This window comes from Meriones unguiculatus, chromosome 14, assembly GCF_030254825.1.
Source record: "Meriones unguiculatus strain TT.TT164.6M chromosome 14, Bangor_MerUng_6.1, whole genome shotgun sequence".
NCBI classification, from domain to species: Eukaryota; Metazoa; Chordata; class Mammalia; order Rodentia; family Muridae; genus Meriones; species Meriones unguiculatus.
In genome coordinates this window covers 38,747,163-38,768,268 of record NC_083361.1, presented here as the reverse complement: position 1 = coordinate 38,768,268, position 21,106 = coordinate 38,747,163, and the positions used below count along the sequence as shown (strand labels likewise).

At 41.4% G+C, this 21,106-nt stretch overlaps 1 protein-coding gene across 1 annotated transcript in view; it reads right to left on the bottom strand.

The window, feature by feature from the left end:
• Prmt3 (protein arginine methyltransferase 3) overlaps positions 1-21,106 on the bottom strand; it is an 85,237-nt gene that overhangs the window by 38,382 nt on the left and 25,749 nt on the right. Inside the window, exons 10-11 of the mRNA XM_021642238.2 lie at positions 18,880-18,979; positions 6,140-6,218 (exon numbers count right to left, since the gene is read on the bottom strand). Of these exons, the coding sequence (XP_021497913.1) occupies positions 6,140-6,218; positions 18,880-18,979 (179 nt within the window). The remainder of the gene's footprint in view (positions 1-6,139; positions 6,219-18,879; positions 18,980-21,106) is intronic.

Below are 21,106 nucleotides of genomic sequence, written 5' to 3'. Positions count from 1 at the left end.
GACAAAAACAGATCTTGAGGCAGCACTGGGTACCTAGCTAGCTTCTTAGACCCTTTATGGGCATTTGTACCAGTTGCATCTTTCTTCATTATAGCCCAAGGAACACACTAAGGCACAGTCGGGTTAGCAAGCATCTTTTGTAAAGTCACCATTTTAGGTTTTGTTGCTGTTGAAATCACCGCTTTCTGTAGTTACTGTGAAAGCAGAACGGCTGTGTTCGATGAAGCCCTGTCCATAAGACAGGCAGTGTGGGTCAGACCCAGATATGCTGCCAGAGAAAAGAGGGAAGACAATTGAGCAGGGTTGCTGACTGTTACTGTCAGGAGTGCCACTGCTCCTCCAGTTGATGGGAACTAAACATGCTACAGCATTACACATAATGTGCAGAGTCACACAATTTAATACACTCATAAGGCTCAGATGCCTCAGAGCATCAAGCCATTCTGCTGCCTGGGTTTGTAAACTCACTGTAAGACCACTGCACCAGCATGCTTACCCATCATTCAAAGCTGCAGCACTATGGCGCCAGAGCTAGATAGAGGGTAGGATGTAGCCTGTCACATTGAAAATTCAACATAGACTTCTACCCAAAAGCAGCCAATCTGCCACTCCCTCAAGCTGTATGGTGTGCTAAGGACACCATGGAGAACAAAGATGGCACCTTCATAAGGAAAACTGTAATGAAGTGCAAACTATGATCGAAGGGGAAAAAAAATCAAGAGCAGAATGTTTTTCCTTTTCTAAGTGTTGAGGTACAATTTTCAAGCTAATTATATTTCAAAGGTATAAAAATCCTTGTTTTTTTATTTTTGAATTTAGAAATGATTTTTTTTATCTCTCAGAAAGACATGAATATTCATGAAGATTTGTAAACAGTGTAAACGATAGAGGTAAAGGGGTTCAGTATAACTTTTCACAGCTGCCCAAATCTTGGGCTACCTGCCAGAACCCCACTAACCCTTTACCTTCACATTCTCACACATTTGTCACTTGATTTTTTTTTTTGTCAGATAGAAGCTATAATTGAATAATTATGCCTGTTTGTAGGTGAAATTGGCCAAGTGCTGATTGGATAAAAGCAGCCAGTTACCAGACCATTTATAAATCCATGGCTTTGACATCTGTGTCCTTCTCGATTCACTGCCCAGAAATCATCTGTCACTGGAATGGCTCACGGTGAGCAGACCAAGATGGGAACTCCTTTATCCCTAGGGAAGGCCTCACAAACTTCTGGGCCCTAAAGGATGAGACTAAGGAGTACAAGACTACAGTTCCCACAAATATGAACACACAGGAGTCAAATCACTGTAAACACTTGCCAATTTATAGAGCAAGAATAACTTAGAATATTAAATATTTATTCGGGAACTAGACCTATTCCTCCATATTACCTTATAAACAGTGATAAGCTCCACTGGTTTAGGTAGACTTAATATGTAGTTGAAAAAAATATGTGCTGAAAAGTAAACAATATAATCAGGGCATTTCTAGAAAAAACAACTGACCAAAATAACAAATGTGATGAAAAGTTGTGAAGATCTAGTAGACAGTACAGGAAACTTTCAGCCTTAGAAACCAGCCTCCATGGCTTCCTGTGTGATGTCCTCTATGCATAAGTATGACATTCAATGTGCTGGATGAAGGTGCCATGTTCAAACCCATTTCACCACTGTGAAAGGCACAGCCAATGCTGCTTTTGTTTCCAGGAAGAACACAGGAGGAGACTTAATACATATTGAAAAAATGCCTTGTACCAAGAACCTCCTCTAGACTTTGAGATTTTCTATAGCTGGCCCATAATCTTCACTGTACTAAGAAGGAGACTGTAGGTAGACAGTAAGTAACACTAAGTGGAACAGTCCTCATTAGCTAAGAAGAGAGCCAGCCAGGCAGTCACCCAAGTCTTGAGGTCTGTCCACAGACATCATGGACTTCTACTGCATGCCAGTCTACTGCCTCGCTTTTCAAAGGGGTGAGCTTTGCCCTTATAAAGCAAATGAGCACTTGCTGGAAGGGAAAGGAGAAAGAGCAAACACACTGTAACTATTAATAAAACTACGTAAGCAAAGCAGAAATGTGTAGGCTCGCTCACTTTGCTGAGTGACAGACCACAGGACAGAAATAGCAGGTGAAAAGGAAACTGTACAGTGGCTGGGAGAACAGGAGGCACAGAAAAAATGACGCTCCTGACATAGCCTCTGATGTGGCTGTGCTCCTGTGCTCTTCTCTGCTGCCCCTCAGAAGGCACATGATGTGCCCCAGGTGCCTACACATGTACTGTGTCAGCCACATGTAGCAGCCTCCACTCTGAAGCCCATGGGTACTGTCCAGCACTGTTTCTGGCTGTATCACCTCCCAATTTTCATACTTTGTAAGATCCCTGCCGTTCAATACATCCTTTTTTCCACTGCAACAAAATTTCAGTTTTTTGCAGCAAATCCTTTCACCTCGTTGCTGTAAAGGGAAGCAATGAAAATAAATTCTTAAGAGCAGGACTCTGTAACAGGATGGAGTTGGGTGGGGAGGCATGAAGACTGAAGTGACCACCTCCTAGCCAAGCAGGACTAGTGAAAGGAGAATAACAACCCACCGACAAAACCTGCAATCCAAGAATTACCCTGCCTACAACTGCAAGGATAACAAGGGAACAAAGACTAAGGAAAAGTCCAACCAATAATTAGCCCAACCTGAGATCCATCCTACAGTAGAGAGCCAGCCCCTGACTCTAATAATGATACTTTACTATGTTTACAGATAGGAGCTTAACTTGACTGTCATCTGGGAGGCTCCAGCCAGCAGCAGATAGAGACAGATGCTGGGACTTGCAGCCAAATATGGGATGGAGCTCTGAGGGTCCTGTGGAAGTGTTGGGGGAAAGATGGGAGGACTTGGGGAAGGATAGAAACCTCACAAGAAGACCAACAGAGACAATTAACCCAGTTGTTTCTGGGAGGAAGTGGGTACTGGGAGTAGAGGAGGAAGGGGCACACTTGGGATGTAAAATAAATAAAAAAAAGAAGAAAAAATAGACTTAAAAAAAAAAGAGCAGAACTCTGCCTCTGGACTGTGTTCAAAGGCCTCTTCCAATGAAGCCTGAGCATCCATATTTTAACAAAAAGCCCTTGTGATTGTCAGTCCCCGTAAGGGAATCAGAAGCAGGGAGCTCGAGCAGGCTGCTAACCCTACTACTCAGAACTAGATAAAAGCTGGAAAGAGCCCAAAATGCAGTGAGGTTCTTAGAAAGGGGACCTGCTTCCATAGTCCAAAACAGTGTAATGACAAGTAGGAAAAAAATTCCTTCCTGTAATGAGGAAGACGCTGCCATCAACAGCTTCTCAACCTCTTCTGTTAAAAATTATTTTAGAAATGGTTGTTGATTTTGAGCAAATTCCAGAAGAATTACTTCTACATGCTATTAACAGACTACAATTTCAATCCCTTCTGCTCTGGAGCTTGTCAGCTTTGATTTCCCACAGTAGGTGGCTGCGCTTCCATACTAAAACTGACTTGTTCTGCCTTGTTGTAATTAGTAGGTATTTTACGGAGGATCTTTCAAAGCAGGTTAAGATCTCATTCTTAGTCAAGCTCTAATTAGTCATTTAGTAATTTGTATTTGAAAGGACATTCCATTTCTTGTTTTTATCAAAGGGTTATAGGTACGAAAAGAAAGCATAGGTACAGAAGGGTTAACTCTTTGCAAATGACTGATTATTTACACAGGAAATCCTTTTAGAAATAATTACCAGCTTCAACAAAATCATAGGACATAAGATTTTTGGGGGTTTATTTTTAAATAAAATTACCTTTTAATTTGCTATTAAAAAATAATTTCCAGCGTTGTAAAGGTGCTAGTTATATCTGTGGCTATAACCAGATTTTCTACTCTCTTTAACTCCTCTCCCACACAGGAACCAGAAATGTCTGGACTTCAGGATGCACTTTTACTTTAGTAAAAGTGCTCTTTCCCCCTGTACCCATCACCCCAGGGCCTTGCTACTTTGGTGGTTTCTTGTCATTTCTGTTTACTTTTCAACATAAGTTTCATAATCACCTTAAGTTAAAGAAAAACCTATTGGTACAGACAACAGTACAAGTTTATAAATTCTACCGTATAATTTTTAACATCGCCAAAAGGGAAAATAAACATATTCTCATCTACCTTTAATAATTGTTAATAGTTTTGGATTTTACCATCTTTTACAGTAAGTTTGGATGAGCTGACATCTTTTGGCATTAATTTTCTTTACTCAAGAACTTAGTACTTCTTTACACTGATTTAAATCTTCTTTGTGGAGAGAGGCGGAGAGAGATAAGCTCAAATTTACATCCTGGACCATTATGTTCATGTGGGCCTACAATACCGACGCCCCCTTCTGTAATACAATTATTCTTTCTAGAATTTCTGCATTACTGATTGCTTGGTAAGGATTCCCTTCAGAAAAACAAAGTGAAACTTTACAATACACATGAGCATCCGATGGCAGCATTCATTCATTTCACATTGCTCATCTATTATTTCTTTTTTCTCCTAATTATATTAACAAATAGCATTCCATAGCACTGCTCAGCCAGCTAAATGCTGATTCTTCTGACTACACCCTCAGATGATCCTAATGTTAATCAGTTATATAAAAATATAGACTAAGCTAGAATCATTAACCTCTCTTTTATCCCTCCAGCTGCCACAGTCCCATGGCTGTGGGGGCCTAATGAATCTCACTGAGCACTCGATTTAAATGCATTAGCTGCTGTCAGTTCTTCAGTGAGATCAATGGACACCACTGGGGAGGTATGGGGGGGGGGGGCGTTCCCTAGAATCCCACAGCAAGAGTCAGATGTTTTGAATGCATTTTAATAGGAAAACAAGGGTTAGTGAAAAGAACATGAATACTGATTAGGTTAGGCAGATATGAGTTTAAAACCAAAAAAGAAAAATAAAGGCAGGCTAGGCTGCTTAATGGCACCATCTTCCTAGATACCTTTTGAGACTGTGCTCCAAATCTCAAAGGGCTGTGGTGAGGATTATGTATAACATAACCAAGGATGATGGTTATAGCCACTAGAGAATCATCAAGTGATATTATTTCCTTCAGACACAAAAAGATACCACAATAACCACAGACATGCAGTTGTTTCAGGGTAAATCATCTAAAATTCTATCCATGTTCACAGCAGAGATCAAGAACTAATTCACAGTGGATGCTGAGAACATACAGTAAGTGCACCTTGAGGAAAGAGGAGCACACAGCGAGCACTGCTGGAGTGTTCCACCGTCTGGAGGCCCTGTCCTACAGGACTTTAAGAGTACTGACAAGTACTAAGAGCAGCAGCCTTGAAAAGGGCCAGCGCTGTCCGCTCTAACTGGTCCCTGCAACCATCTCCTTGGGGCAGCATTTGTCTGCTGACTCTGGAGCTCTGGGTGCAGAGAGGGACAAGGAAAAGCACGGAGGAACAGGGAAAAGCAGGTAGAAGGGAGACACTAGGATTCCATGCACAAATACTCCACTCTATGTTCAAGAAGCCATGAATTTCCTCAAAATAAACATAATCCCTGTTCTTAAGGACAACAGCCATCTAAGCACAAGACCCACAAGTACACATCACTCCCAACCAGAACAAGACATGGAAAAACCCTGGCCATGGAACAAAAAGCTCCAAGTTGATCGGCATCTGCTTATATAGATTTACAGGTGGGAGGTGCTTAAAACCTTTCTAGACACTGAACTAAGTTAGTGGGGTAAGAAAAATTTGCCATTAAAGCAAATAGTCTCCAACTCATTATGAAACACGCTACTGGCCTTTGGCTAAGATTAAGTGAGGAAAACAGGGACTAAATGATACAAAGATTAAAAAATAAAGATGCTTCTGATAAATTTTAATTTGAATATTAAAATCGTCCCAAACATAGGCCTTATGTTTTTAAACAAACAAACAAACAAACAAACAAAAACCTTCTAGTAAAAGATATCCTAAGAAACCCTGGCCTTGTAGTCCCCACACCTACTGACCAAGGCTCGCTCTGTGGAAACATCTTTCATCTCTACTGAAACTCTCAGGCATGCCCAGTGTGCTTGAAATTCAAAGGTTCATTTGGTTGTACCATGCTGAAATCAGATTAAAACTGAAATGTCGTACTTACCTGATCCTCCTTTTGCTAAGTATTTGCTCTTCGCATAAAGGACAGAATCCAACATTGACTCAAAAAGAAGAAAATAGCCCTGCACAGAGAGAAGATGAACATCAGCAACGGGCACTGCCACAGAGTCCCAGTCAGAGCAGCCAGACTTCAAGGAGGACCTTCTCCTCGTTGGCCACTTTCTCACAAATCTGCCAGTTGCTGTATACATAGAAAGTTCTACACAGTAAGCACGAGAAGGCCAGGCTTGGGTATGAAGTGGAGCCATCTAGTCCAAGTACAGGCGGAATTGCACCTACACTTTTCAGTCGACTACTTCTTCCCTGATAAAAGAGAAACTTCAGGGAAAAACTTTTAATCAGCCCTGCAGCTCCCTGAAATGTTGCAGGATTAACTGGGAGCAGTGGTCCTGACAGACTTTGTCTCCTGTGGTGACCTGTCATACTGGACACTCTCAGTCTCACAGTGGAGGTGAGGATGGAAACACTAGTGGCAGCCACTGGGCAGAGCCACAAAATGTTGTCACCTATCCTGGCATGCACACGATACCCCACCACAAGTGCCACCTGACTAATGACTGAGGCAGAGAGTCCTGAAGTAAGTGCTACCTCCCAAAGCATTCCCTGTCTAGAGAGCTTTCCTTGGCCAGCACTACCTGGACTTTGTGGATGGGCTGAGAGGAGGCCTGAGATTGGGAAAGAGAAAGGGGAAGAGTAGATAGTAGTATTGTATTCACATACAAAACGGCAAAGAATTTTTTTTTCTTTAAAAATCAAAGAGCAGGAGAAACATTCATTCATCAGAGAGGTTCCCAGGGCATATGGCATGCTACTGTTCTTAACAGAACAGGCAGGCTGTCATTCTCTGAGCAAGAAAGTGCCACACTTCTCCACTGCAGCCTCTCTGCTACTTGCCACACACCAGCATCTTCAAGAAACAGGGTTGTATGAAATTCAGTTCAAGGAGCAGGATCCTAGTGCAACCAGATTTCAGGGAACAATGGTGAACCCTTCCCAGGGAAAGGGTAAGGAGTACATGGAGAAAGAAGTCACTCTTGGGGTCATAAACACGCCATATTCTATTAGTATACTACACAGTACTGTTGTCAGACAGCCACACCCACTTCAGATACTCTTTCCCCTCCAGGGCCACATCCCTCAGCATCAGGAGGAGTGCAGCTGCACCTCACATCAGCCCTCTAAAGGAAGTTGTTTCTCATCTGCTCCCTTCTGTGTACACATTATTTTCTAGTGGGATAAACACAGTATTCTTTAACCACATGAACAGAACAAAGGCAGCAAACCCAGAATCATCCCCACAGGAGAGTAACACAGACTGAACTCAGGAAGCATGGGTCTGATAACTGCCTCTGCCTTGGGTCAACCTCTTCCCAATAAACTAATGCACTGATGAGAAAAAATCCAGGCAGCTACGCTGAGTTGCAGATGTCCTCACAACACTGAAACTAAGGCTTAGATGGAAACTTCTGGACAAATCTGTCAGCCATAAGCTAAATCCTAAACACTAGCACTTATGTTCAGGGAACAGGAGATGTATGGTATTACACCAATGAATAAACTTACAAGTTCATATAGATGGATACACAGGAATGATTATAAAAGGACCTCTTTGCACTGGAAAAGTGAATCATAACTTGTGCCAAGGAATTGTAAGAGTGGGACATCTGTTTACCCAATGGATAGAAAGATCACCTATGTATGGACTTGGGTGGTGCACACCTTTAATCCCAGCACTTGGAAGGCAGAGGCAGGGATCTCTGAGTTCAAAGCCAGCCTGGCCTATAGAGTGAGTTCCAGGACAGCCCAGGCTACACAGAGAAACCATGTCTTGATAAACCAAAAGCAAAAATTAAAAATAAAAAATCAGAAAGAAAGGAAGGAAAAAAAGGAAAAAAGGATGGAAGGAAGGAAGGAAGGAAGGAAGGAAGGAAAGAAGGAAGGAAGGAAGGACAAAAGAAAGAAAGAAGAGAAAAAAAAATAATTGGAGGCCTGGAGAGATGGCTCAATGGTTAAGAGCAGTGGCTCCTCTTCCAGAGGACTGAGCTCTATTCCCAGCACCCACATGGTGGCTCACAACCATCTGTAACCCAGTTTCAGGGAACCTAATGCCCTCTTCTGGCACCTGGCACACATGTAGTGCACAGATAGACATGCAGACAAAACACACCCTAACCCTAACCCAAAGCCTGATTTATGTCTACTACTCACAACAGGCTGGGCTCCCCCAAATCAACCATCTATTAAGAAAATGCCTCACAGGCTTGCCCATAGGCCAATCTGGTGGGATCATTTTTCTCAATCTAGGTGCCCTCTTTAAAAAGGACTCTGTGTCAAAAAAAAAAAAAAAATTAGCTAATACACCATAATACATTTTTCTTGAATTATACATTTACTCTATCTAGACAAAAAAAAAAAAACCCTCTCAAAATGTCTTCACAATTCATAACTAAGAAATACAATTTTAAGCACAATAAAAATGGCTTTTTTTCAAACTGTGAGAACCTGTTCCAATTCCAACTCTGAGGATCTCCCCTAAGGTAACCAAGGGATGCAATTACCCACATACAAACACCCTCCATGAATGCCATATCTCTGCTCTTCAGTTTCTACCCAGTTGTTACTGGTCAGAGACTCCCAAAAGCAAAGAAGCCAGCACTTGCATTGCTTCATATACAGGAAGAGGCATACCTGGCATCCATGGAAATCAACATGCCTGACAGAGTCAATGGTGATGGCTTCTGCATGGACAGAAGCAGGTGGCTACAATAAGTCAGTTCTTCCCATCTCTACCTCCTTTTCCTCTCTTCATGGCTCTCTTTGATAAGGTTTTCCATTCTAATACAAGATTCTGCACCCATATAAGCTTCTATTATATCAAAGTCAAAGAGCAGGGGAATTGGCTGGATGTGATGGCATGCACTTTTAATCCCAGCACCCAGGAGGATCTCTGTGAGTTTGAGGCCATCTGGATTTACACAGTGAGCCACAGGACAGCAAGGACAAGCACTACATAAAAAAGCATCACCACCACCACCACACACACCCCACGCACAAAACAGCCAACCAACCATACAAATAAAAACAAATAAATAGGAGAGCCAGCTAGTCATTGGGAAAATATCCCCTTAAACAACAGATCATACTTGTCATAGCTGGGAGCTTTGTCACACTACTGAAGACTCAGAGTTTGACAGTTTCACTGGGTCATTGGTTCTCCCAGTATTCAGGTAATTGCTCAATTGTTAATCTATTAAAAAAGATTTTTCTGATGTTACTACGTATGTACACTTCTTTGTCTTCATCGGCATCTATTTCCTTAACTATTTCTTGTCAGTCAATCATAAATGACCCTACTATGTGGGCTCCAAGACATGCAAGCACGCGCAGCACACCACATGGTCCACACTGTCTTGAGCAGCAGTCTGGATGAGGAACAGCATGGACTGCACATGCATCCACACTGATTAAATGACAGAAACTTACTTTTAAAATGCTCTGGTACAAAATAAAATTAGTTACCTAAAGTGACAGTTTCTTTTCTAAAACCAAAACTGCTGAGTACTAGTAATGGTGCTGACTATGCTTTAGAGAGAATATCTCAATTACCTCATAGAATACACTGTCTCTGCCATCACCTAAAGAAGAAATAAAGGCTTAGAAATGGTAACAGCTTGAGACCTACAGTAATCCGGTCACACAGACAGTGACTAAACTAAAGCAGAATGTGAACCTGGTCTGATGATGGAAGCAAAGGTCTGAATTTCTATTTTGTTTGCCTACCTGGAGGATTGCATATTTGTATTGAGATGACAGGGTACTGCAGGAAGCAGTTATTCTAAAACGAAAAAACTTCCCAGAGAACATATTAAATGGAATCGGAATTTTAATACTTCAGAGTGGTATCTTAGTGAGCAACTGAAACACTGGGGTAGAAGATTACATGACATGCAAATTATATGTAGAACTAATACATGGATGGTACTGAGAAAATTAATTAATATTGCTCATTAAAGGTGAATAGGTGAAGATGGTGTGTGAACTGTTAACAGCTACTGTCCTTCCTTCCTCCTAACTTTCCAGTTTCCTGAACTTCATTCACTTAAAGGCTTCCACTCGACTAAACAGCCTTTAGCTTCCCAGGAACTGTCCTTGGTCGTGAACCAAGCCGTTCATTACTGATACCAGAAAGCTTTGCTCCCGACACCCTACTCATCTGCAGTGCAATTCCGAGTACAATTTCACAGGCTGCTGCCTCACCTGTAGGGCACCATCTGGAAGGATTATACCTGATATTACCTCCTATGATGCTCATGGGGCATTCTTCTTTCAAGACTGACTTTTACTTTATAACATGAAATACTGCTTTTGCCCTTCAAAACTTAAGAACCACAAAAGAACACATGGACTTAAACCAGGGATGCAGACTCAAAACAGGAACCTGACTCCTAACATGCTCATGATATCTTGCTGGTACAGGTTCAATGATGATTAAATAAAAGCAGATACTTTCAGTACAAGCCTCTTTCCTAATTTCAAATAACCAAATGACTGAAACAGCCCTAGGCAAAACCAAGTTAAGAGATGGAAAGACCACTGAATTTGACATCAAATCCCAGACCCCATCAAAAGGCACAGAAAGAGACACAGAATAAATCTACTCAAATGGAGGGAGTGTGATCTAGTGTAGCCACAGGGGAAATTATGGAGGCTAGAGAGATGGCGGAGTGGTTAACGTCACTGGTTCCTTATGCAGAAGACCTGGGTTCAATCCCCAGCACCCACATGGAGGGTCACATGCCCCTGTAACCTCAGTCTCAGAAGATATGATGCCTTTTCTGGCCTCCACGGGCACCAGACATGTACATGTTGCGCATATGTACATTCAGGCAAGAGACCCATTTGCACAAAATAAAAACATTTTTAATTAAAAACAACTAAACCATACCCACGATATGATCCACCCGCGCCACTGCTGGGCAAACACCAGGATTTTGAACATAAAGTTGACAAATCATAAGCCGGGGTATATTGCATGTTAGGGACCATCTGTGTTTGCTACACAAGAAATCCACTTAAACACAGAAGCACAGGTTAAAGGAAGGACTGTGGTTGTGGTTCAGAGGTAAAGGACTTGCCTAGTATGCACCAGACCCTGGTTTCAATTGCCAGTACCACAAGAACAAAAGCAAAATAAAATGGGAAATGGCAGAAATATATATGACATTCTAATATAAACACTGAAAACGACCAGAAAGACTAAAGCACCAAAACTATGATCAGAAACAAAGAGTGCTTCGTCATGGAAAGAAGCCAACCTTTATCAGAGCACACAAGCATCCTGATGAATGAGCATCTGATAACTGCATAATGCTGGAAACAAAACCTACAGACACAAAACAGAATAAGAATCCTCGGCAGTTGACTTGAATATAAACTTAAAAGGCTGAATGTTAACAGCAATCACTGTTATAGTGACACTCACTATACTCCATTTAAAACCTAGTGAACACATGCACCCTAAACCAGAGAGGGACAGTTCTCACAGCAGATACATGGTCATGAAACAGGTGTGAACAAGTCTGAAGGAATGAAAGTCGAGTCTGTAAACAAAGGAGATGAAAATCAACAGCAGGTGCCCATAGGCTTTATAGACTTTCCTGACACTTGAAATTCACCAACTCTTCTGCAGAAGCCATGGATCACAGTAGAAGTCGTGATCACAGCAGAAGACACTATTACAGAAGCACAATCACAGCAGAAGCCACAGTCACAGCAGAAGCCACTATTACAAAAGCCACAGTCACAGCAGAGGCCACAATCACAGTGGAAGTCACAATCACAGCAGAACTCACAATCACAGCAAATGTCAAAGGGGAACAGTTTGAAAGGCCTGAGTTAAGGCTGTAGCTACAGCAGTCGGTAGTATGAAGCATGTAGGCTTAAAGGAGATGTATAGAAAAACAGGACTAGAACAGTGTGCAGAGTGCATCTGCACTGCAGTGAACACAAGCATAGGTCTGAAACACAGTACCCTGCACTTTATTCTGCCTCACAGCAGTTGCTAAAGGAATGAACATGCCATGGGCTGGAGACACACACACTTCACAAGGGCAGCACAAAGTCTGCTGGAAGACTGGGATAGGTCCTGAGTGATAGGGGAAAGATGAAGGACAGCATTTTTATATTAGTGCTAATCAAAAGATGGTAAAATTGTACACATTTGTCAGAGGAGCTATGGTTTCCTATTACTTTATCCTATTACTGCCTTCTATGTAAGGTAGAATGAATGTAGCTACTCCTGCTAGGTACCGAGTACATATTGGCCACTGTCTTGCAATACTAAGGCCTTTCCACCCACTCCTGACCACGTAGTGCTTACTCTCTAATGCAATGGGCTTCTGGAAAGCAAGATGCTTTTACTCTACTTGCTCCTCTCAGCCTGGAAAACTCTAAAGTTTAAAACCAGGCATGGAGATAACCTAGAACCCCTGCACAGATGTAACCCATGGCAGTTTAGTGTCCAAGTGGGTTCCACAGTAATGGGAAGAGGGACTGCCTCTGACATAATCTGATTGGCCTGCTCTTTGATCACCTCCCCCTGAGGGGGGGGGCAGCCTTACCAGGCCACAGAAGATAACAATGCAGCCACTCCTGATGTAATCTGATCAGACTATGATCAGAAGGAAGGAGAGGAGGACCTCCTCTATCAGTGGACTTGGGGAGGGGCATGCGTGAAGAAGGGGGAGGGAGGATGGGGTCAGGAGGGGAGGAGGGAGGGGCTTATGGGGGGATACAAAGTGAATAAAGTGTAATTAATAAAATAAAATAAAAAAACCTTTCTCCCACTAGATGGCACTCTGACCTGATCAATACAAGACCCTTCCTTTGCACCGTTAGTGTTTTAAGAAACTAAAAACAAGTTTACATTCCCACCAGCAATAGAAGAGGATTCCCCTTTCTCCACATCCTCTACAGCATGTATTGTCACTTGAATTTTTGATCTTAGCCATTCTGATGGGTGTAAAGTGAAATCTCAGGGTCGTTTTGATTTGCATTTCCCTGATGACTAAGGATGCTGAGCATTTCTTTAAGTGTTTCTCTGTCATTCTATATTCCTCTACAAAGAATTCTCTGTTTAGCTCTGTACCCCATTTTTTAACTGGATTACTTGATTTGTTGCTTTTTAACTTCTTGAGTTCTTTATGTATTTTGGATATTAGCCCTCTGTCAGATACAGGGTTGATGAAGATCCTTTCCCTGTCTGTAGGCTGTCATTTTGATCTGATGACACTGTCCTTTGCTTTACAGAAGCTTTTCAGTTCCATGAGTTCCCATTTATTGATTGTTGATCTTAGAGGACAGGAGCTCCACAAGGAGAGCAACAAAACCAAAAAATCTGGGTAAAGGGGTCTTTTCTGAGACTGATACTCCAAACAAGGACCATGCGTGGATAACCTAGAACCCCTGCACACATGTAGCCCATGACAGCTCAGTCTCCAAATGGGTTCCCTAGTAACAGAAACAGGGACTGTCTCTGACATGAACTCAGTGGCTGGCTCTTTGATCACCTCCCCCTGATGGGGGAGCAGCCCTACAGAGGAAAACAATGTAGCCAGTCCTGATGAGACCTGATAGACTAGGGTCAGAGGGAAGGGGAGGAGGACTTCCTCTATCAGTGGACTTGGGGAGGGGCATGGGAGATGAGGGAGGGAGGGTGGGATTGGGAGGGGATGAGGAAGGGGGCTATAGCTGGGATACAAAGTGAATAAACTGTAATTAATAAAAAACAAATTAATTAAAAATGTAAAAATGTAAACAAATTAAAAAGAAACTAAAAACAAGTGCAGTGGCATCTCAAGAGCTCAGAATACACACACTCTTATTCCAGACTCAGCTCTCATGGCTGAAGGATGTAATGTAAATCTAACGCAAGAGTACCCACATCAAACCAGGAGGATATTAATTATAACCTGGTAGTCTACACTTATGAGAACGACCAAAGTATTAGCTGGTAGCTTTAATAAAGACAATAGTACAATAGTGTGCTATGATCTCAGTGTGTCTCCCCAAATCCATATATTAGAACTGAACCAACAATGTACTGGTATGAAGTAAAATAAGAAAGGCAAACATATTTTTCTCCTATATGCAGACTTTGTATTTAAAAAATTCATACATAAAACAAGAAAATAGACAGGGGTTCTATAAAGGAGGAAGAAGCCTAAAGAAAGGAGAATAAGAGGGGAAAAGAATAAGAATCACGTTTTCTCTCACGTGAAGTCAGCTTGATTTATACACACTTTATATATACGAATGACATGTAGCAGAGGGGAGCCACACAGAAGAAACAAGCAGGAAAGGGGGCGGCAGGTCAGTGGGGAGTTACCAGCGACACACAATGACATGCATCTGTGAAAATGTTATAATAAAGCCCTTTATCTTGTATGCTAACTAAAAATTAATCGACTGCAATCCCAGCACTCAGAGGCTGAAGCAAGAATACAGTGAGTTTGTGAATCCAGGGCCCTCCAGGACCCTCATCATCACCAGTGTGAGGTCAGTCTAGAAGACCGTCTAAAAAGAACAAAACTGGAGATTTTTCAAAGTAATTGAGCCATGAGGAAGAAGCCTATCACACTTGAGGTGGTGAACTTGCCTCCTCTGTCCTTGTCTATGTGAAGACAGTGTCCACTGCCTAGAACACACAGCAATAAGGCATTATCCTGGCAGCAGCCAGCAGACCCTGACCAGATAGAGAACCTGCCAGAACCTTGACTTTGGAATTGTAGCTGGAAAACTGTGAATATTTGGAAATGTATTGTCTATATCTGTCAATTACACAACCTCAATTACTTTGCCACAGTACCATAAACACACTAGAATGACTCTGTAATACACACACACACACACACACACAGGATTTCAAGGCTATAGAAAATGTTAACCAGCAGTATGACTGTAGTTAAAAAAACAAGACCTTAATCTTCAAAATACAACAAATATATACTAAGAAAGAACCATCTTTTAGATGCATCAATAAGCTTCTACCCTAATGGCATTTGCTAAAGCTGGTAAAGAAGCATGGGGTGCAGCTCAGGTGAGGACTGCAAGAAACTTCCCCAAACAACAAGGACAGTCAAACATGCAGTGCATTCAGTAGCCCACCCAAACAGCATGGTATAGATGGTCCAACACTTCCTCCTCACTCCACCCACTTTGAAGGACTTTGAAGCACAAATCAGCCTCAGGGAAATGCAAAGCCCTAATTTAATGCTTGATGTGTCTGGAAGAACTGAGCCAAAGCCAGTAATCTAAAATCCTGCCAAAGTCAATAAGGTAAATTCCTTGTGTACTTCCCGTGTTTCAAGTTGACAAGGGGCTTTGTTCCGCTGTATGAGTGAAAGTTCCCAAGAAACTGGACCTACAAAGGCTGACTGACTGAACTCCAAAGATATGGGAATATAGAATGCTGCAGGTCCAGAGCCAAGTTATCTTAGGCCAGTATCAGGCTCTTAACAGCCATTTATTTCCTACCTCATGTGATCCAACATTCTGAGAATGTTAATCTTAGGTAAATCATTCAAATTAATGGATGGAATCAAAATTTAAAAGACCTTTCTTTAAGAAAGAAAAGGGAGATGAGCCTTGAGTGCCCCATTTGGAAAGACACCACCCACACACTGTTACTTGGAGAGAAGCATGATTCACTAAGAAGATGGTTAGTCAGACAAGTCTGCAGAGCAAACCTATGCAGAAGTAGGAGAAAAAAAAAAAACAAGCAAGGCATATCAAATACACAGTACTCCATGGCAGTTCCTTCCCATCAATCTACACAATAAATGAGAGGATTAGATGCAAAAAAGAGGGAGATTTCTACCTGGTAAAGAGTTCAACTTATGGAACACACGAACTCACAAAACAAAATGGAATTCAAAGACCAAAGGTAAAAACAAGATGAGATGTGAAAAGACTTGAACACCATAGAAGTGAACCAAGAAAAGAATTAGCAATCACTGTATAAGATAAAAGCAGCAACAATCAGGAAGGACTTGGAGGAACACCTAACCTAGAGCAAGGACAAAAGACAAAAAAAAAAAAAACCCTACGAGGATACCAGACCCTCAATACGTGGGGTCCCGAAGCAGAGGCTGTGGCAGAGGTGATGCATCAAAGACATGTCCTAAGATGAAGAATCAGACAACTGCAGCCCAAAAGGACATGGCCTCCAGGGACACTGGACACAGGCTCTCCACATTCAAATACATATCTAAGGTCTACTTTTGAGCCATTCAGACATGAAAACAGAGTATCTGCAGGAGAAAGAAATCTGGCTGGAACCAGTTCTCTCCAAGACATTGAAAAGGTTCTGTGGCAAACAGCCTGACTCAAGAAACTGCTTAATAGCTAAGCAAGAAGCAGACATTCACAGCCATCAAATCAGGGATACAGGACTCAAGCACATGAAAAAGAACTTGGAGTGTAGCCATGCTTAAGGGATGAATGAAAAGTGAAGCATGACAGGCCATGGTCAAAAATCAGTTGGCCCTGACATTCTGATACACAGATTTGCTCTTAAATAGAGAATAGTGGTTAAGAACTAAACACTAAAATCCCATCAAAATATCTACAAGATGGCATATCAGCCATGAAGATAGGAAACACTGTGCAGGTACCAGCATCCTCATCATCCAGAATGTCAAGGTCACAGCTGTTCTCCAGAACTGAACAGGTCAGCAAGAATAGACAGAGCCAGGATGACTCAAATGTCGTATCTGAAAGGAGGGAGAACAGGATGAATACTGGCACAGTCTCTACAGGGCTTGCTGTCCAGTAGAGCTATCTGGGCGGTTAGCAGCCATTCCATGGCTCACAGTCTAGTGACTCATTCACTTGCTGTGTTACTGTCTGAAACCGAACAGCTGTTTCCTGAGCTGTCAGGTGCGCCAGAGCCATCTCGAGACATTTGCAAGCAGCAGCTCATCTGATCCTCACAGAGGCCCACACAGTGAGTATTACTGTTTCGTCATTTCACAGAGCAGGACACCGAGGCACCAAGAGGTTCCATCATGTGTCCCAGAGGTGAGGAAGAGGCTGAGAGCTCAGACAACGTCATCAACCTGCCATACACCATCTGCCTCTGCACTTACACAGAAAATCACAAACACCACTATGTCAGGGCCAGTGAATCTCTGTCAGGACAAGTTCTCCTTCAAGGAGAGCCCATCATCATGTATTTATACTGAGACTTGTGATAGACTCTGCCAGTACTGAGTGAATTGTGGTTCATTCTCTAGAGGAAAAAGGTTTACTAACAGACTATAACAACATAAGCTGTGACAGCCCTGACAGCTATGTCAGAAGGCTCAACTAAAGTGCAAAAGCTAACCAGGTGGTCAGCCCTAAAAGCATACACACAAGTACATGGACAAAGCATATACACTCACACAGGCACACACAAATGGGATGGGTTGGAGAGGTAAGGGAAGGAGAAAATGATTTAATTATATTATAATTGCAATAAAAGCTTATAAAAACAGACTAAAATAATAATGGAGAGAAGGGTATACAGAAACAGAGTGCCTTTGTCTTTAAGGAGCAGATGGCAAAGAAGAGGCACTTAGCAGATAGCCAAGATAAAACACTTCTACAAATGAACCCACAGAGAAGTAAGAAATGTGAAGAAAAACAGCAGCAGATAATAGGTCTGATCTGTTCTCATCTTGAGCCACCTGTTATGTGGCTACGTGAGATTACTTAAGAAAACACTGTGGTAAGCAAAGTGGCATGCACTGAACACTCACAATTTTATATTACTTAAAAATGTCACAATAATAATGAATATATGAGTTTCTAACCCTTAAAGCAGAGGAGATCAGAGAAGAGCACCCACCCTCATAGTGCCTGTCACAAGGGCTTCACTAGCAGGCCAGCTGAAAATGAAACTCAACACCCAACAGCATAACTGAGAACAGAGTGCTGCAGGGCCTGCCTCCTGGAATGACACACCAGGCCACAATCGTATGTTCTAAGGATCAGTAGCTACAATACCCTGAAAACCTACCTGCGATAGAGAAGAAAATGGGATATAAGCTCTAAGGCTATGTTGTCCATACCCAGGTGACACTCTAAACTAGAAACTGACTATTAAATCCCAGTATTTCAAAAGCTCCCAAAAAACTACTATTTTGCTGGACTGTCACTATGTTCATTAAAAAAATATAGAAAAAAATTATTGCTTAAACTGTTTTAAGATTGTTTTGATAAACTTATTACATGATAATATAGTTTATCAAACAGAATTTTTAAAAGACCTTCAACTTTCCACACCGGCGGAACTGTCATTTTTCAGATTGCAGCAAGTTGCAGCAGTAATTCCTATCCATTGGTAATTACCATCATCTAACTATTTACTTAAATATTCAACCTTGACTGAAGAGTTTAACACAATCTATACAGCTACGTGACACAAGTCAATGACATCCAGTGTATGAAAGACCACTGATTGCATAGCGTGGTGGGCCACAGAGAATACAGTGAGCAGGATGGAGACACTTGAATGGCACAGCCCCAGCGCATCCTTGTTACTCCTCGGAGTTGTTCCTACAAACCTAGACAACAAAAGAATATGTCTGCTCCAACTGCACAGACCAAAAGTCAGCACTATCTAACACCACCTACCACCAAAAGTTGCCGCCATAGTAATTTTTTTTTTTTTTTACTTACCATCCACTCTGATATAATAACATCCACCTTTTCTACAGGAAGACTCACTTCTTCAATCTTTCCTTTAATTAGTATAATGGTATCTTCAAGTTTATTTAGTCTGAAAGTTATAATGAATTTGATTAGCCTGTTAAATGTTCACAAAATGCATAAAGGAATATCACCATATTTTACTTCACTCACATATAAGACATTTGCCAACTAGATTAGTGTAGCTACTCCAACACTTGTCCACTCCCAAACTCCATGCATCCCAGTGAACTTCTGCAGTTACAAGAGCCATTCTGAAGCCATGGAGCTTCACTTAGGATTTTACACATTTACTATCAATTAAATTTTATATACTTACACCACAGAAAGAAAAAAGACTATGATGGAATTGATACTACGGAGAAATTTTTGTTCAACATTCTTTTCTATGACTCATATCTTCCTGTCTGCATTCTCTTTTCTCATCCCAAATATTAGGCTCTCTTTGTCTCCTTTCTAAATCATTTACTATATACCTACACTTACACCTGTTTACATATATACACTGTATGTTATAGGCTAGAATCTGCATGAGAAAAAGCAGGGTTTTTTTTTTCTGAATTTGTGTCACTAAGCTTAGTATTACATTTTTCATTTTCCTATAAATTTCATTTTTCTTTATAGCTGAATAATATTTCATTTTGCACATATACCACATTTCATTCTCCATTCATCTGTTGATGGGTATCTAGGCTGGTTCCATTTCCTTGCAGACAGATGACCAGAGCAGTAATAAACATGGATGTACAAATATTTCTGTGGTAGATAAGTGACCGGGATTGAATGGCTGGGTCATATAGTAGTTCTAGCTTTAGTTTTTCTTTTCTTTTCTTTCGTTCTTTGTTTTGTTTTGTTTTTGAGACACAGTTTCTCTGTGTAGCCTTGGCTGTCTTGTAGACCAAGATGGCCTTGAACTCACAGAGATACACCTGCTCCGCCTACCATAGCTTTAGGTTTCTAAGGCCCCTCCAAACTGATTTTCTTAATGGCTATCCTAATTTGCACTCTAACCAGCAATGAGTAAGAGCTTATCTTTCCCCACATCTTCTCCAATATTTATTCACAGATTTCTTGATGACAGTCTGACTAGGGTAAGGTGATATAGAAAAGTAGTTTTAATTTGCATTTCTTTGATGCCTGGGAATATTGAACAGTTTTAAAAGTAATCATTGGCCAGTTGTCTTTCTTCTTATGAGAACTGTTTTATTAGCCCATTAATTGGCTGCAAGTTTTACTGCTTTGGTATTTAGTTTCTGCATTTCTTTGTAAATCCTAGGCATTATCCCCTATCTGAAATAGCTAGCAAAGCTTGTCTCCCATTCCCAGTTGTGGGCTCTGCTGATAGTTTCCTTTGCTTTGCAAGAACTTCTTAATTTCATATACTACCATCTGCTGACATCAGGGACTAGCTCCCATGCCACTGAAATTTCTACTCAGAAAGTTCTTGCTGACCCTATGTTCTAGTTTGTTAAGCAGACTCCGAAAGTTAGTAATGACATAATATTTTTTTCCAGAATGTTCATGCTGTTTGTTGAACAAGGCACTTGCTTAGTCCCTTTGCCTGGATATTATAAGTGTAGGTTGGTTTGACCAGTGCTACAAAACATCTATTATTAACAAGGCAACAACAGTGAATTAACAACAAATACTTCAGCCTGAAAAGAAATCTGCATTTAGGAATAACACACCTTTATGTACTTATTGTATCTTTAAAAACAAAGAGCAAGAGCAGAAACAAAGCAACATCGACAACAAAGGCAGGATTTCCCAGAATTAGTGAATGACAGCAGAAAGGGAACTGGAAGCCACAGCCCACAACACCAGGACCTTCCAGCTCTTGTCTACTACCTACTCTCACTGAACTGGCTAACCTTCCTGGGCTAGTGTAATCACGATGAAAGATGACACTAGCATCTGCACAGGCTTCTGGGTGACCACACATTTGTAAACACCATAGACACATCTCAAACTTGGCAGCGAAGAGCAAAGTGATGCAGAGAGGCTGAGGATCTATCCCAATCATAAATTGTTTTTAAACCAGGCATGGTTGTACATTTGTTATCACAGCACTCAAGAGGCTGAGACAGGAGGACTGCCACAAGTTCAAGATTGGCTTGGGCTACAAAACACCAAACAAACGAACTTAACCAATCATATTTGTAACTTTGCCCAGAGATACTCATTCTATTGTATGCTT